The sequence below is a fragment of the Mercenaria mercenaria genome, chromosome 10, assembly GCF_021730395.1.
Source record: "Mercenaria mercenaria strain notata chromosome 10, MADL_Memer_1, whole genome shotgun sequence".
Classification (NCBI taxonomy): Eukaryota; Metazoa; Mollusca; class Bivalvia; order Venerida; family Veneridae; genus Mercenaria; species Mercenaria mercenaria.
In genome coordinates, this window is record NC_069370.1 from 22,397,040 (window position 1) to 22,415,708 (window position 18,669).

Consider the following 18,669-nt stretch of genomic DNA (forward strand, 5'->3'; position numbering starts at 1 on the left):
TCCAGATAATTTTTTAGGTCATTAGCATTTACTACTCATAATTCTTGTGAATGAGTAAAATGGTAAAATTCTGAAATTGACTAGGAGTAATTTTACTCCTGAAAGTTTGAAAATTTCTGTTAATTAGAAGAACCCAGAAATCAGTTTTATAACATATTTTATGTGTGTAGCACCAGTGCTTTTGTTTGTAGTTAATTTGCAATTCAGCAGTCAAGTTTTTTGCTTTTTTGCCTACAGTGGACTTTTCAAGGTTACTAGAGCCAGAAGAAGCAAACATAATTTTCCATATTTCATCCATGGATAGAGTTCTTTCCAAACCGTGTGGGTTTTCTCGGAAACAGACACATGCTTTGGGCTTACAGTATCTACTAAATCCAATAAATTATATAACTTTAACAATGTTTTGGGGATCATTTTCTGTTGGTTTAAAATATGCAAAGAGTTTTTGTCTTTGAAAGTGTTTCGTTGTTTTATCCGCACCGGAAGTTGGCAATTTTAACTGACACCGCTTTTAAAGACACTACCATATGGTACATTATGTTAACAGAGACGGCTAATAAACAGTGGCAATATTCGCAAGGCTGATACATTTTCTCTGATACGTAAAACATCGAGACGATTCAGTTTTTGTTTGCGCATAAAGTCATTGCGTGCGTTTCTGCAAATTCATAAAAGTTCCTCTAGTAAATTTCTTTTAAACTGGTATTCATTTGATATATATGAGAGTATGATTTATAGCAGATATACAATTTGTAATAACCCAGATTTCAACAGTTGTTGACGATTATTCACCACTTAAAATGATGTATACATTTTTGTGCCACCCAAACTTTTGAGTGGGGATGGGGGTGGGGGCACTTAGGGTTGCCATTTTCCCTCCATCTGTCTGCTGTCCATTGTCCTGCCAAATTTGTGTTATGCTTATCTTAAAAAGTATTTGACCTGTAGTCATCAAACCTTACAGGATTGTTAGCTCACCTGTCACAAAGTGACAAGGTGAGTGTACTGGCCGTTATAGGGACGTACAAATCATCTAAACACCAGTAGAGTTTAACCATTTAATAACACATCAATTGGTAAGAAGCTGAAATATACAGAAAGAACGGAAATATTTAGTATATGCGTTATGAAAAACAAATATTAGTATGCAACTAATTTATATAAAAGGAAAACACATTGGTTCGAAAAGGTACAAGGACGAATGTCGACCCAAAAATAAATTCGACAAGGGATCCTTTAACATTGGTCGAAATTTTATACAGTAAAGTACGGGAAATTAATATCTAGTAATAAAAGAACAATAGAAAGTCAGAAACTTACACCGTGGGGGGCTACAAGACCGAAACAAGTTGAATATTTGAATTAGCGCCAGGAAAATCGTCTAGCGAGTAAGTACAATGAGCAAATAAATGAACACAAAGTTCCGAAACAAAGGTAAAGCCGGTAGGCAGAGTTTAAACAAAGTTACTCCCCTGTGTACACACGAAACTAAAAGGAGCCATTTACAGCACACTCCCCGTCTGATATGGTAACATATCACTACATATTCTAAAACAATTAGAACGAATACTCTGAACAATATTAAAGAAACATTAGCCAAAGTCAAAATTCCAGAACGTAGCAACATGTTAAGGAATAATTAAAGTTCGACAAAAATGTTCAAATTTAGTAATATCAGAAAAAGACAAAATCTCAAGTACACCCACGTATGTGTGTTTTACAACATTACGTAATGCAAAGACATAGTAAAGCCTTATACTTCACTGAAATGACCAACAATACGTAACAAATTCCAAGGTTAAGTCTGTATAAAATATATCAATACAAATCTAATGAGTACGATACTTAGGCTTCTAAACAAAGGCACAATATACAATAATTCCTGTACATGTAGATATCTTAAGACAAATGCCTTAACCATTCCACTAAGTATTCAATCGTCTCTACTACTCTTAAAGACAACAACGTAAATAAGCATTTTCAAATGAAGAAAAAAAAAAAAAAAAAAAAAAAAATTAATTTTTCAAACGATATTTTATCATGAAGTTTAGCAGCAAAATATTAAGTCTCCAAAAATACTTAATATGTGTTGTCCGACAAGCTATACAAGTACATTACATACCATTGTCAAGTAACTTTTTAGTTTAAACCACAAGATTACTGAAAAAATATACTAATGACAAGTGAATAACTATATTCAAAAAATAAAGTTAACTTGAACTTGACTAGGCAAAACTTGACTAGACAAAACTTGACTAGACAAAATATAACGACAAAAACTTAATACAAACATATTAACAAATCACCAAACAGAATTTCAAATTGAAATTACGCCTTATTCTGCTAATCGTTTCAACAGACAAATACAACCCCTTTTTGGTTATATCATACAACTAGACGAATGTTAACATCACTTATCTCCTTTAACACTCTGAATCAAGATCTAAAAAACTTATTCATTGCACAACAACAGTACGATTTCCGAAATTGGCCTTGTTAGTACAACATTTTTCATTTCACGACGCATTCGTACACTCAGTTTTCTCACTCTACCATCTTTACTGGGGAAAACTTCTTCAACGATTCCTAATGGCCACTGGTTTCGAATCACTTCAACATCTTTGACTAAAACAACATCTCTACATGAATATCTTCCACTTCCTGTTGCCACTTTCGTCTAGGCTGGAGACTCTGCAAATAATCGTTCTTCCACCTCTTCCAAAATCTGTCCGCAAGAACCTGTACGCGTTTCCATTCAGCTCTGTAGATGTCCGTCAAACTCATATTTTCGAAGTCAGGATTACTGAAGTCAGCTTTCTGGGTCAGTATTGAGGAAGGGCTGAGGACTTCCGGTTCACTACTATCTGTCGATATAGGCACTATGGGTCTCGCGTTCACGATAGCACACACTTCCGCCATAACAGTTGTTAGAACGTCGTGAGTCAGAGTTTTACAGGATGCCTCCGACAGAATAGAATCTAAATGCGTCTGACTACACCAATCATCCTTTCCCATGCTCCGCCCATGTGCGAAGCATGGGGTGGGTTGAATACCCATAATACGCCTTTCTGTTTTAATAAGTTGTTCACACAGCCATCTTCAACGTTGATGACATTCACGTTAAGATCCTTCGTGGCTCCAACGAAATTTGTGCCTCTGTCCGATCTGAACAGTTTGACGTTCCCATGTTGAGCTATGAACCTTCTTAGCGCATTCATAAAAGCAGAAGCTGACATCTCTTCTACTACCTCTATATGAATTGCCCTGATCGTGAGGCATGTAAACAATATACCCCATGGCTTACTGTTAGCTTTGCCACCTCTGGTTCGACGAGCTGTAACGTTCCATGGTCCGAAGGCATCGACTCCAACATAAGTAAACGGAGGTGCCGGTTCTAAGCGATCTTGAGGCAAGTCACTCATGATCTGTTGGGCATGTTTACCCCGGAGTTTTCTACACTGGACACAACTATGTATGATACTGGAGATCAGACGTTTGGCTCCGACAATCCAGTAACCACTCGACCTAAGGGCTCCTTCTGTCAAGTGCCTGCCTTGGTGTTTAACATGTTCGTGGTAATGCCGTACAAGTAGAGTTGCGATGTGATGTTTCTTTGGAACAATAGCGGGATGTTTCTCATAACTAGTCCAGTCGGACCTTTCTAGTCTACCGCCCACACGTAGAACTCCTTTGGCATCAATAAACGGATTTAGTGTAGCTATCGCACTTTTCTTTGGTATGGACTTTCCTGCATCTAGGCACTGATACTCTTCTGAGTAAGCTTCAATCTGAACAGACCGGAGGATTAGACTTTCAGCTCTATCTTGTCGGGTAAAGTCCAATATTTCTTCATCAGGTTTAGACGACGAATGACTGCTAACTACGATCACTCTTCTTTGTAGGAATGAGATAGCACGCTTAATACTAGCCCAACTAGAGAAACGTTCAAACCTTTCAGTCTCTAACATACTGCGTTCTATGTTCTGTTCAGCGCAGGTTACTTGAGATGCTGCGACATTTACGTGAATTTCCTTATCTAACTCTGGGTTAACCAAAGGAAAGTCACTATCTTCTTCAAGATGCGTCTGAGTAGGACCCTTTAACCACTGACTTTGAACCATATTTATCGCTGCAACACCTCTAGTTGCACAGTCAGCTGGATTCAAGTGAGTTGGCACGTAATTCCATTGTTCCGGACAAGACAAGCTACGTATCTTCTCTACACGATTACTAACGTAAGTATAGAACCTCTTTGTCTTATTGTTAATGTATCCTAAAACTACTTTACTGTCAGAGAAGTATTTTACTTGATCGAAGTTTATGTCTATTTCTTCTAGAATAATACTAGTAGTCTCAACAGCTAGCACAGCTGCACATAATTCCAGTCTTGGTATCGTATGTCCGCTAGTAGGTGCAACCTTCGCCTTTCCCATCACAAAACTAGAGCGATCTTCGCCTTTAAGGGCCTTGCAAACTATGTAAGCTGACGCAGCGATTGCTTTCTCAGAAGCGTCGCAGTAGACATGCAGTTCTATCCTAGTTGCATTCTCTGGGGACACAGGTAAGTACTGACGCGGGATCTCTATGGAATCCAAACTTTTCAACGATTCCCTCCATTCTACCCATTCACGTTGTCGGTCAAATGGCAGCTCGTCATCCCAATCGTAATTTCTAGACACCAAGTCTCTGAGTAACAATTTTCCTTTAATGACCACCGGTGCCACAAAACCAATAGGATCGTAAAGACTATTCACCGTCGATAGTATTCCACGTCGTGTGAAAGGCTTGACGTCGTCAGAAATTCGGAATGTCAAAACATCCTTTAGTATATCCCAAGATACGCCTAGACTACGATGTAGACAACAATCTTCATCACTTCCTAATTCCAAGGACTTGGAATTGTTTCCGAGGTCTCGTGTTGGAAAAGAAGACATGACCAACAGACTGTTAGACGCGATCTTATGGAGTCTTATATGGCCCTCCTCTAGTAAAGTAGACTGCGTCTTCTTCATCAGCTCAATTGTTTGCGTTGCTTCAGATTTAGACGTTAAAGCGTCATCGACGTAAAAATCTCTGTTTACAAATCGTTTGACATCCTCATCGGCATGTTGAACCGCTCTCCTTAGTCCGTATGTGGCAACTGCTGGGGATGAGGTATTGCCGAAGACATGAACTTTCATTCTGTATTCGATCAGATCCTTGTCGACGTCGTTATCTCTATACCAAAAGAAACGAAGGTAGTCTCTATGATCTTCACGGACCCTGAACCTATAAAACATTTGTTCCACATCTGCCGTCGCCGCAACTTTGTCTTTGCGGAAACGCAGGAGAATTCCTAGCAGGCTGTTAGTCATGTCGGGACCGGACATAAGTACTTTGTTCAACGATTGACTTTGATACACTGCCGACGCATCAAACACCCCTCTTATCTGACCCGGCTTCTTCGGATGATAAACACCAAAAAGCGGCAAGTACCAGCACTCACGTCCTTGTTCAATGGCGGGTGCAACTTCGGCGGCTCCAGTATTCAATACCTTTGTCATAAAGTTACTAAAATGTTCTCTTTTAACTGCATCTCGTTTGAGACTTCTGTCTAAAATCTGGGCTCTGTGCCAGGCTTGCTGTTTGTTGCACGGCAGACTCGTTCTGTCAGGCTTGAAGGGTAAGGGAGCAGTGAAGTAACCTTCATCATCTTTAGTCATTTCTTGGTCCATCACACCAAGGAACTCCCTGTCCTCCCACGAAAGTCCAGGTTTATCATCTTCACGGGTGCGTATAAATATGTTGCAACCATCGTTATCTTGTTGTGGAAGGGTGGTATGAGAAGTAAAAGGTTTCTCTTCCTTTACGTTCAAGTTGTTTTGGCAAGGTTGAAGACGTGATGACCTTCCATTTGGTAACACATATGTCCTACGAACGGACACATCAGGAACGTGCGTCTTACCCAAGCAAACCTCGCCTACAATAACCCAACCTAAGCATAACTGTTGAGCGAATGGCATACCACGGTCTCCGGTAACTTGGTTTATCACGTGATGGATCTCTGGAACATCTCTACCGATTAAGAGTTGCACTTTGCAGTCATCATTAAGCTGTGGTATCTCACTGGCTAAATGTCGTAAGTGTCTGTAAGATCTAGCTACGTCAGGTGTAGGTACCTCAGAGGATTCGTGTGGAATCTCATCACACTCAATGACAAACGGCAGTTCCATATCTGTTTCTCCTTTCACAGAACGTATACGTAGTTCTTTAGATATCCTTCCCGTTCTTGATGTACGACCCGAGCATGACGACAACGTATACCCTGTGAAGTCTGAATCTGCACACAACCTATCAAACAATGCTGTTGTTCCGAGAGTCCTATTACTCTGATCGTCTATTATAGCGTAAACTCTAAACACATCACTTTCATTGTCTGCATTGTAAATGTCAACTAGCACAGTTTTGCTACAAGATCTTCCAATGTATTGGTCACCACACAGTGCTGTACAACGAGCCGTAACACCAGGTCCCGATTTTTCTCCATCTTTTCTGAGCGGCTCCCCGCCGTCACTTTTGGCAGCAGAATTCGAACCAGAGTCTTGTGAAATGTGCATCGCAGTATTGTGTGGTTTTCCACATTCATTACACACTATCTGCTTCTTGCAATCTTTGGACATGTGATCCTTACTAAGACATTTGAAACACAATGAATAATCCTTTAGGATTTTTCTACGCTCGTTGAATGGCTTCTTTTTAAAGTCTCTGCATGCAGTGAGGTAATGTGAGTTGGATTTATGAAGTACACACTTAAATTCGGACTGACTTTGATTTGGTGTCCATTGTTTCGCTTGACCGGGTGATCCACCATCTTCCGTGATCGATTTATGTACTTTCACACCAGGTGTTTTTCTGTTTGTTTGTGCCGGAGTTTGATCGTACACAAAACTGGGGTCGTTTTTCATTTTGCATTGCATGTTTAGAAAGTTCACGAAAAATGAAAACGGGGGGTATGGCACATTATGTTCATTCTTGTAAGTGGACGCCTTTACGGTCCATCTTTCTTGCATGTACGGTGGAAGTTTGCTAACAATTGGGGTGACACCATATGAGGTGTCGTAGTACGACAACATATCTGCATACTTCGGGTTATCTTTTAGGAAGTTTATCTCCGAGACAGTGTCATATAGGTCATACATCAGTTTGTAATCTCTGGGGCCTAACTTTGGGAAAACCTGAAGCCTACTTTTCAAAGCTCCTTCTACTCTTTCTGCAGCGCCAAAACGCTCGTCGAGGCGCTCCCATATCTTAGAGCGGGCTGACTCTGCGCTGCCAGCACAAGACGCCCTGATGCTGGTGGCTTGTCTTGCAGATTCTGGTCCCAGCCATTTAATAATCAGGTCCAGTTCCTCAAATGCAGTGACTTTAAGTTCGTTCATAACTGCTTTAAAACTCGTTTTCCACATCAAATAGTCCTCGGGTTTCTCGTCATATTTGTATAGCCTATTCAAAAGTAGTTCTTTCTTGAGTAGGAATTTACTGAAATCCTCTAAATTTCCTTGCCTAAAAGACTGTGGTGGAGGCGCAAAACCTGGAGGTAAAGGGGGTGGAGGCGCGAAATCAGGCGGCAAAAGGTAAGTTTGTGTATTACTAACTAGAGGTTCTGATTGTTTCGTTACTGATTTTTTATTGTCTAGAACAGTTTGTTCAAAATCTGCACTTGTAACGAAGAGTGTCTTTTCCTTTATTTGAGACTGGCATGTCACCGGATCTTTATCATCTGTCACTATTTTTCTGACTGTCTGGATATTTTGAGTCGTCACATTATCAAACAGTTGCTGATCAGGTTGATCCTGAATTTGCGTGTTAAGGAATTTAGACACCTTTTCTTCGGACGTCTCTACAGTTAACTTTGATATTAGAGATCGATTTCTTGTTTTCGAGCCATTTTCGTATGTCTCAGACCTCGCAATGGCCATTGCTGCTCCTTCCTTTTTTCTTAGCAGCAATAGTTCTGTTTGCAAATCGGCTTTCCTCCTTTCGGAAGCGGCTTTCCTAATCGCATCCTGCTCTTCTAATTCTGCCTTTTGATGCATTAAAAATGCTTCTTTCTCTGCGAATGCAGCTCGCGCTTTAGCTGCTTCTGCTTCTGCTAACATTTTATATCTCAAAGAAGTTGATGACCGTGATGTCCCTACTGAATCTGCAGACGATACCACACTTTTAATGTCACTTCGAAAGGTAATCTCATGAATTGCCGAGTCAATGTTTTTTATAAAGTTTTCACCACTATTCTTGATGGACGCAATTTTCTTTTGGAGACCGATATTTTCTATGTTACTGTCCTCTGTGCAGGTTCTAGTGAGATATTCAGTAAATTCTGACTGAATGTTATGCAAGCATTCATATTTCTGACAGAAATCTTCTTGAAGTGCTCTCAAAAATTCTATGTCTTTGTCAGATATATCAGTATTTGTGATATTGGAGAAATCATTCCACAAAGGCTTTAGTTTATTGTAATATTTCTCAACTCTGTTGTTGTATTCTTCCATAGCTTTTTCAGTCAACTTTTTTACACGGGGCATCACAAGGTTCCGACGTCTTAACTAGTCTCTGTTCTGTAGCGTTGAAGAGTGTCGGGTCTTCTTACTGTACTGGCTGTTATAGGGACGTACAAATCATCTAAACACCAGTAGAGTTTAACCATTTAATTACACATCAATTGTTAAGAAGCTGAAATATACAGAAAGAAAGGAAATATTTAGTATATGCGTTATGAAAAACAAATATTAGTATGCAACTAATTTATATAAAAGGAAAACACATTGGTTCGAAAAGGTACAAGGACGAATGTCGACCCAAAAATAAATTCGACAAGGGATCCTTTAACATTGGTCGAAATTTTATACAGTAAAGTACGGGAAATTAATATCTAGTAATAAAAGAACAATAGAAAGTCAGAAACTTACACCGTGGGGGGCTACAAGACCGAAACAAGTTGAATATTTGAATTAGCGCCAGGAAAATCGTCTAGCGAGTAAGTACAATGAGCAAATAAATGAACACAAAGTTCCGAAACAAAGGTAAAGCCGGTAGGCAGAGTTTAAACAAAGTTACTCCCCTGTGTACACACGAAACTAAAATGAGCCATTTACAGCACAGTGAGCTTTTGTGATCGCGCGGTGTCCGTCGTCCGTCCGTGCGTGCGTCCGTAAACTTTTGCTTGTGACCACTCTAGAGGTCACATTTTTCATGGGATCTTTATGAAAGTTGGTCAGAATGTTCATCTTGATGATATCTAGGTCAAGTTCGAAACTGGGTCACGTGCCATTAAAAACTAGGTCAGTAGGTCTAAAAATAGAAAAACATTGTGACCTCTCTAGAGGCCATATATTTCACAAGATCTTCATGAAACTTGGTCAGAATGTTCACCTTGATGATATCTAGGTCAGGTTCGAAACTGGGTCACGTGCCATCAAAAACTAGGTCAGTAGGTCTAAAAATAGAAAAACCTTGTGACCTCTCTAGAGGCCATATATTTCACAAGATCTTCATGAAAATTGGTCAGAATGTTCTCCTTGATAATATCTAGGTCAAGTTCGAAACTGGGTCATGTGCCTTCAAAAACTAGGTCAGTAGGTCAAATAATAGAAAAACCTTGTGACTTCTCTAGAGGCCATATTTTTCATGGGATCTGTAATAAAATTGGTCTGAATGTTCATCTTGATGATATCTAGTTCAAGTTCGAAACTGGGTCATGTGCGGTCAAAAACTAGGTCAGTAGGTCAAAAAATAGAAAAACTTTGTGACCTCTCTAGAGGCCATATATTTCATGAGATCTTCATGAAAATTGGTCAGAATGTTCACCTTGATGATATCTAGGTCAAGTTCGAAAGTGGGTCACATGCGGTCAAAAACTAGGTCAGTAAGTCAAATAATAGAAAAACCTTGTGACCTCTCTAGAGGCCATATTTTTCATTGGATCTGTATGAAAATTGGTCTGAATGTTCATCTTGGTGATATCTAGGTCAAATTTGAAAGTGGGTCACGTGCCATCAAAAACTAGGTCAGTAGGTCAAATAATAGAAAAACCTTGTGACCACTCTAAAGGCCATATTTTTCATGGGATCTGTATGAAAATTGGTCTGAATGTTCATCTTGATGATATCTAGGTCAAGTTCGAAACAGGGTCATGTGCGGTCAAAAACTAGGTCATTAGGTCTAAAAATAGAAAAACCTTGTGACCTCTCTAGAGACCATACTTGTGAATGGATCTCCATAAAAGTGGGTCAGAATGTTCACCTTGATGATATCTAGGTCAAGTTTGAAACTGGGTCACGTGCCTTAAAAAACTAGGTCAGTAGGTCAAATAATAAAAAAACCTTGTGACCTCTCTAGAGGCCATACTTTTCATGGGATCTGTATGAAAGTTTGTCTGAATGTTCATCTTGATGATATCTAGGTCAAGTTTGAAACTGGGTCAACTGCGGTCAAAAACTAGGTCAGTAGGTCTAAAATTATTAAAATCTTTTGACCTCTCTAGAGACCATATTTTTCAATGGATCTTCATGAAAATTGGTCAGAATTTTTATCTTGATAATATCTAGGTCAAGTTCAAAACTGGGTCACATGAGCTCAAAAACTAGGTCACTATGTCAAATAATAGAAAAAACGAAGTCATACTCAAAACTGGGTCATGTGGAAAGAGGTGAGCGATTCAGGACCATCATGGTCCTCTTGTTTTTCAGCTTGTGAAGTTGTGCACTGATGTTTTAACAGATATAACATATAACACAGCCAGACCAGAAACATGGCCCTTGTCTTAGTGAAAAATATGCGTCAAAAGGGCCTAAAAATTTGTGTCACGAATATCTCAAAAAGCAATACTTACGATGAAACATTACAGGAATATTATTCAGCACGTGAATTAGTGCACACGGAATTTTGTATGAGATTTCACTGAGCCAGATCAGAGTTATGGCCCTTGACTTAGTTGATAATATGAATGGCATAAAAGTTTGTGTCTCATGCTTGATGTAGGGCCATGAAACATTGCTTCCCCAAATCCAGGAAATATATCCTATGCAATGTAAGAAGGATTTACCCACTTGCCCCAGAAAGTAAAAACTTAGCAGAACAAGTCGAAACGCTGACTTGGTTGCCCAGATTAAATACATTGTATCAGAAGTCATATGCCCTCTTCCTCCGATTCATCTGGAGAAGTTGGCAGGTACTTGTGGAGAATAGGCAGGTACAGAATCTAGGAAAAATGGTAAGGTGGACTGCTCACTGTTACATACCTGAAATACTGCTAAAAAATGGTACTCAGTCCATAATCCAAAAAGCAAAGCTATTCATTTACAGTTAAGATAAAAGACTGAAAAACTTCCTTAGTACTGAATTTGATAAAAATGGTTTATCTTATAAATAATCTAACATAGATAAAGTACTAAAAGTAAAATTATTTAATTCATAAAGCATGAAATTTCCTGGTTTTGACCAAAGTGACAATTTTATAGGGTACTCAATTCTTTGATAAGTTTTTGAAGATAAAATGAGGTGGGGGGTATTTGTTCATTTAGATTTAATTTTGTGGATTAAGGCAACCATGAAGTTCATGCAAATTAGTTGTTAAGTAGGGCCTAATGATTTAGCAGTAAATGAAAACTGGTAGTAAATATTTTCAGAAGCCCATGAAGAAGGTTAATTTTGTTCAAAACACTTTTTTTCCTGTACTTAATGTTTAAAGCAAATGTTTTACAAAATACTATTAAGAAAATGTTGAATGCACTGAAACTTATTTGAAAACGTCCTGTTGAAAAGGAATGGGTTGAAATGTATAAACATTTTAATTTTTTGTGGTGGCTCCAGGTTTGAATTGTTAAAATGTTTTTGTATAGTTTCAAAAAAGATTTGTTGTTAAATTAGCAAGCAATTTTTTCACTCATTCAATTTTTTTGTGGCACAAATCTTGAGCCCTCACAATATCATGGTCTTAAACCAGTTATTAAATAGGCCTTCAATTTGAAATGCAACATTGTATCCATGGTATGAGAAGTGGGCTTGGGTACAAACTTATCTATTGTTGCACATGCTTAAAAAGAGGCTTTTTATTCCATTGATTTAGAATAAACATCTTCACAGTACACTTGAAATTTTATTGATTGATTTGTATAATGAAAGTTTAGTGGGAATGTTAAACAGAAAGAGGTCTCATAAACAAGTTCTAAATATAGATTGACATTATATTTATAGCATTATTTGTAATTTCAAGGGTATTGTCAATATAATAAATACTTAATCATATTATGATAAGCAAGTGGAACATGAATGGGTCATATTAACAAAGAATGTCCTGGTAATGTTACCTGCTGATCATAAAAGCCAGCTGGTGTTTACTCAGCAGGGGGCACAGTGGTATTGGTGTGGAGGGCCAGACACCTAACCTGGAGGTTACAGGGTAGCTGGGGGTTCTGATATCGGTGCTAGCAGATTTTTAGCTCATCTGATTTTTTGCCTGGTTAAGTTTTATGTTTAGGTCAGCTTTTTTCCTAAACCATCAAAGCTATTGCTTTAAAACTTGCATTACTTGTTCACCATCAATAGCTGACTGACTGTAGAGCAAGAAACATAACTCCATCCTGCTTTTTGCAAGAATTATGGCCCCTTTTGGACTTAGAAAATATCAGATTTCTTGGTTAAGTTTTGCGTTTAGGTCAGCTTTTCTCCTTTACGGTCAAAGCTGTTGCTTTAAAACTTGGGGCTGTTATTCACTATTAAAAGCTGACTCTGCACAGCAAGTACTGTAACTCTGCATTGCTTTTTGCAAGAATTATGGGCCCTTTTGGACTTAGAAAATCATGGTTAGGACAATATTTCTTTTATACAGAGACAAAAAATCAGATGAGCGTTTGCACCCGCAAGGTGGTGATCTTGTTGGTCACAGTCTCAACAGCCCGTTACCAAGGAGAATGTTATAGTCAGAAATCCAGGAAGCAGTTGCTGAACATAACTAAAGTAATTTAAGAAAACTTCCAGTCAACATAGAAAAAATATAGGTTTACACTAAAACTAGAGATTGGTCTAGTGCTTAGAGTGTTAGGCACTCATCATGGAGGTCATGGGATCAAGGCCCATGGGTCATGACCACGTGTAATACCAGTACTGGTTTCTCAAGAAAACAGACTCGAGAAAGATTCAAATAAGCTTTAAGCTTTCCTCACAATCTAGCTAAAATAAATGAGTATTTTAAAATTAATTGCTATTTTTATGTGTATACCACCTTGGGACTTCTTACAAATCCACTGATCGAGCTATCCACCTGTTTCATCTTTGGGGAAAATAAAGCATATCTGTGTACAGTATGTTACGAATTGATACAGAACAGAAACAGTTCCTTTACCAAGGGAAGATACAGATTAGAATGAAACTAGCTATTTAAAGAAAATAGATTAGATTGTATAGATTGAATTGGCAATATAAATAGTTCTTGCAGGTAACAAGATTGATGTAGATGTTGGCAAAAAAGTTATTCTGAGAAAGAGATAAATGTAATGTATTATAAACAAAAATCAGTAGTCTACAAATGAGACTGAAAATGTTTTAATGTGTCAAGTTTTAAGATGTACAGTCAAACCTGTATTAAGCAGCCAGCTGAGGGTGTGAGACAATCTGACAGCTTGAGGCAGGTAACTGCTTCAGACAAGTTGGAACTAGAACATAAAAGTCAAAAAGGGGAGATAACTGACTGGTTGCTTAAGGCAGGTGGCTGTTGAATACAGGTGTTCGCTAAAGGCAGGTTCATCTGTACACTGTAAAATCCAAATTTTCAAAACACATAACAGCAGTGTTTAAATTAAAGGTATATTAGATCCAAATTTCATACTTAAAAACATGAACAATGACTTCATATAGTTTATGTAAACATAAAGTTAACAAGCTTCATGTGTGCATTAGGTTTAAAATAGTACACAAGTTGTATACATATATAGATAAATGCAGTACAAATGGGTACGGCCACAAAAAAAAACTGGCTGTTTTTTAACAATCAACTGTTACTGCATGACATTTAATTATGAATGTACGTGAATGTAGCTCTATATGCAAATTAGTACATTATGTAAAGCTAAAAACAATTGATGAGGATTTTATACATTTGAAGTAAATATCTGACAATAGACTATTTTAGTGAAAGATGCCCATTGGATATCTTTAGTTTTATGTATGTTTTACTTTTTTGCAGGATCTGGTGTGTGAAGAAAATTTTACATTGGTACTTTGTTAAAAGAATTGCTAAAAATGGTAAAAAATGCTTTATATTTGTTTAGGGTTCAACAAAATAACTACCAGGTATGCCCATTTGCAGATTTCTCAAAGACTAGAATCTGATACCTTGACTTGTTTCATTTGATACAAATAATATATCATTCCATAAAAATGCAATCATAATTATCATTTCATACATTAAAATGTTTGATAATTGTTACATATATATATATTATACAGTTTGCAAAGTTAATGGTTGTAAACTATGTATGGCTTTTCGCAAATTTCTCACTTTGAATCACTTTTGTAGATCTCGCTTTAGAAGAGCTCAGGGAAAAGAAGAAACAGATAGTAAGTAGATATTGCTAGAGGGAGGTAATCACTGCATAGAGTTTGGTATATAGTACTTACAGAGTTGTGTACCTTATAAAATTATAATCCAAACAAAGGATTAATTTTTAAAGCCTTCTTATGATAAACATTAGAATTTGGCAAAAATTGCTTGACGACAATCATTTTAAGTAGATTTGTTTCGATTCTTAGATAAGAGATAGGAACAAGGTTGCTATGATCTGCTTTTGCTCCAAAATAGGAACATTTCAGACTACATTTTGTAGTTATTAATTTGGGTCAACATTGAAGATTGAAATATACTGACAATCTTCATGCAAAGATCTTGCTAGGGCAGAACTTAAATAACAAACCATTTTGAAACTTGCCCCTGCTTGGAAAGGGTGCAGTACTATGTTCATGAATTAAATCAATATTTTAAAGGTGGTCAATCACATTTAAACAACATTTAATGACATTTTTTACTTTTTGTATATTCTGGTAGAGAATTATTTAAGGAACAAAAAGACCGATTACATAGAGTTAGATTCCAATTTGAAATGTATATTTTATTATTTTTATAAAATTTTATAATTACTCCCCTTTAATATGAAAGTATATAAAAAGCTGGTTATTTCTTTTTATTTCGATACAATGTCTAGTTTTACATTTGCATTTGATAGACATATCAACTATTGAACAATCTGAACCAAAATGCAAGTTTAAAAGCTGTGTGTAGCTTCTGAATTAATTTATTTCCAATCTATCTTGGTTGCGCAACCAAGATAGGCAAAGGGAGGTAATAATAATTTTTCAAACTTGCGTTTCTAATGAATTCCATCTTAATACATAATTTTTAATGCAAATATTTTACAAATATATTACAATATGTCTAATATTTATACATTTCCTTAGGCAAAGTATGTTTATCAAATTTATACTTATGATAAAATAACTCTATCTTGGTTGGGCAACCAGGATAGGAAAATGAAATTTTAAAAATACCTCCAGTGAAAATCTAATTTGTATTAAGTGTTAAGTGAACATAAATGAGTGTAAATGATCAGATGCTAAAGTTTCGAACAAATCCGTTACATGGCCAAAATCTGATTATCCACCTTTAATGTCAACTGTTGGGACCTTTTTAGGTGCATATTGTCAAGCATATTAAAGCTACATGCAGCTTTGCAGAATAAAAAGTTCCATAATTGAACATATAATTTACTTTTTTTAGTTAGAAGATGTCATGGAGACAGAGACGTATAAGAAAGCTAAGGAGATCCTTGAAAAGTTTGATCCAGCAAGGTTTAAAGAATTGGAGGTAAGAAAATACCTGTAGGTTTCTTTTGAGAATACAGTTTGGGTTTAATATATTTCTGGCCTGATTTAGATTTTTAGTCTACAAAACCTATGATTTGGTCATGTTTTTAAGCAATTTGATTTATCAGTTTTTGTTACCCTGCAAAATTGGAGAAAAGGGTACAAAATGCTGAAATCTTTATTGATTCTGAGAATCGGGTTTGACAATTCTGTAATATTAAATATTGTTACATGACCAACATTTTGCCAAAGGTAGAAAGTTAACAGTGAGAGATTTGATTTTCACATAAGCCTTTTAAGGGCTTACTTTTATGAAATTATCAAAAACGGCGAAAGAGTAAAAATTAATCACTTGCCAATATTTCGGATTTAAAATTACAAGTTTTGAATCAATATTTTACAAATTTTCTGTGTTATAGAGTTAGCTTGCTTTTCTGTTTCTTTTCAAGTATGTTTTTGACTATACAGACTTGGCTGTACATTTGTTCTGGTTGTTTTCAGGCTCCTAAAGAAACTCCAGCAAAGCCTACGCCTGGTACAGGTATGTTCATTCTTGAGATTGCTTGTATCAGATTTTCTCAAGTGGCTGGGTGGTTAGGGTTGCTGACTTTAAATTACTTGCTCGTCACCTATTTGGGTTCGAACCTCACTCGGGGCGTTGAATTCTTCCAGCTGGCTTACGGAAGGTCGATGGTTCTACCCAGATGCCCTCTCGTGATGAAAAAATGCATGTAGGGGCACCTGGAGTCTTCCTTCACCATCAAAGCTGGAGAGTTTTTTTTCAACTGTTTGAAGAATAGTGAGTGTTTGGTTTAAAAAATCTACAGTGCAGAATTTGATTAAACCCTGATTGTTCCAAACTTCAGCAGATACTTAGAAAATTCAGCAAATGTAAAATGTAAAAGGTAAGGACGAGTATTTGATTTTGTGCTAGACTGATATGAAAATTTGGGGCACACACAAGTTATCATATTGAGACTCTGTGGGAAAATCACATTTTGATAACATTTTCACCAACAGAAATTTTTCTACAATGTAGAGTTTAGATGAAACTTCTCACACTTGTAAATAAATATATGGTCTATAATATAGTTAAATAAAACGTATAGGTCTATGTGCTTGGTTTTGAGGTATTTGCACATTTCAAGCTGAATTCAAGACATTATTTAGAATAATGTAATGTCACCCGTATTAATATCATATTTTATCTTTAGAAAGATAATCACGTTGCTGTTTAAATGAATTTACTGACAAGATGCCATTAATTCCTTTTGGTTTGCCAAGTCCAGATAACTTCCGGTTTATCAAACATGCAGAACTACCTAAAAGTCTTGTATGCAAGAGCATATCTAAATAACCATTGTATGTATTGGATTGAATCTTTACACAAGGCTTCCTAGTAATCAAACCTACTGAAATAACCAAGCTAGATAATTCTTGTTTGAATGTTATGCAAAGTATGCCCTTTTGGATTAGAAATTTGATTTATGTTTTGTGTGTTACTAAGAAACGAGCGTATTTCAGTAGCCAGTATATATGTTGGAATGAAACTTCATACTCTCATTAAATGTACCTATATAACCGAGTTAGAGAACTCTTATTTGGATTTAATTCAAATCATTGCCCTAATTTGAATTAGAAAGTTTGGTTTTGAGTGCAAGTTATGCAACTTTAAGTTGCAAAAAAATTGTAATGAAATAATTCAGTTATATAAGTCTTTCCAAGTTGTTGCCCTTGTTTGACCAAGAAGTTGTTGAATAGTTTAGTGTCTATTAACAGTATGACTTTTACAAAGTTTACTTTTTGTCTTCGCTTTATACTGTACATTTGCATTTAACAGAGTTGCGGCAAAGACAGTTTGCTCAGCGGACATCTCCAGGTTCGCAACTGAGGCCGGGAGTTACACCTGGATACCCAGGCATGACGCCTATGAGGCCACAACAGGGGTCAAATATTAGGCCAGGAATGACACCGTTTGGGCCCAGAGGAAGTGCTCAAGGCATGCAGCCAAGAAATATCATGAATACTCCACATGTAAATGGTAATAATAAACACATGTTCCCTGTAAATAGTAAAGTGATGTTTCATTATCATATATTGTAAATATTTTCTCCCGAAACAGTATTGCACTTCTAATAGGTTATTAGTTTTGTATCAAGAAACATGCCCAAGTTCTGCAGTAGAAATATTGGGCAGCCTCAGGAGAAAAGAATTGATTGGCAGAAGATGAATAGCATATTTTCCAGTGGATGTCAGATAATCTTTTTATTTACATGCTGGCTTATACATGACACACATTTTGTAATTAGTACTAAACAAAATTAAAAATATAAACTTTATAACAGCACATATAAATGGCCTTGCCTGCCTGATACAAAATTTAGAATTATTATTTACACACCATTATAAAAAAAGGTTCTTTTGTAACTGGACAGAATTTTAAAAAAATTAGATATAATTACACAGTTGTGTAAGACTGCTGACTGGGTCCTTGTGATCATGTGTTACTCTCAAAAATGTTATTTGATTTATGAAGTATTATTAATAATGCAGTCCTTTTAAAATTTATTTGAGATGGAAAATGATATTTAGATAGCAAGTCTAGAGTTCTGTGACTTTGAGTAAAAGTTTTACACTTTGCTATCCTTTCTTCACCAGGCCTATTATTAAAGGTAATATTTAAAAAGGCTGTGTACATCTGTAAAAATTCAAAGATAAATTTATAAAAGGCCAGATTGGAGCAGTAAATTCAAAGATATGTACCTTTTGTAAAAA

At 36.6% G+C, this 18,669-nt stretch overlaps 1 protein-coding gene across 1 annotated transcript in view; it reads left to right on the plus strand.

The window, feature by feature from the left end:
* LOC123559668 (endoplasmic reticulum junction formation protein lunapark-B-like) overlaps positions 1–18,669 on the plus strand; it is a 38,441-nt gene that overhangs the window by 11,915 nt on the left and 7,857 nt on the right. Inside the window, exons 4-8 of the mRNA XM_045351673.2 lie at positions 14,222–14,280; positions 14,555–14,595; positions 15,809–15,895; positions 16,396–16,435; positions 17,735–17,935. Of these exons, the coding sequence (XP_045207608.2) occupies positions 14,222–14,280; positions 14,555–14,595; positions 15,809–15,895; positions 16,396–16,435; positions 17,735–17,935 (428 nt within the window). The remainder of the gene's footprint in view (positions 1–14,221; positions 14,281–14,554; positions 14,596–15,808; positions 15,896–16,395; positions 16,436–17,734; positions 17,936–18,669) is intronic.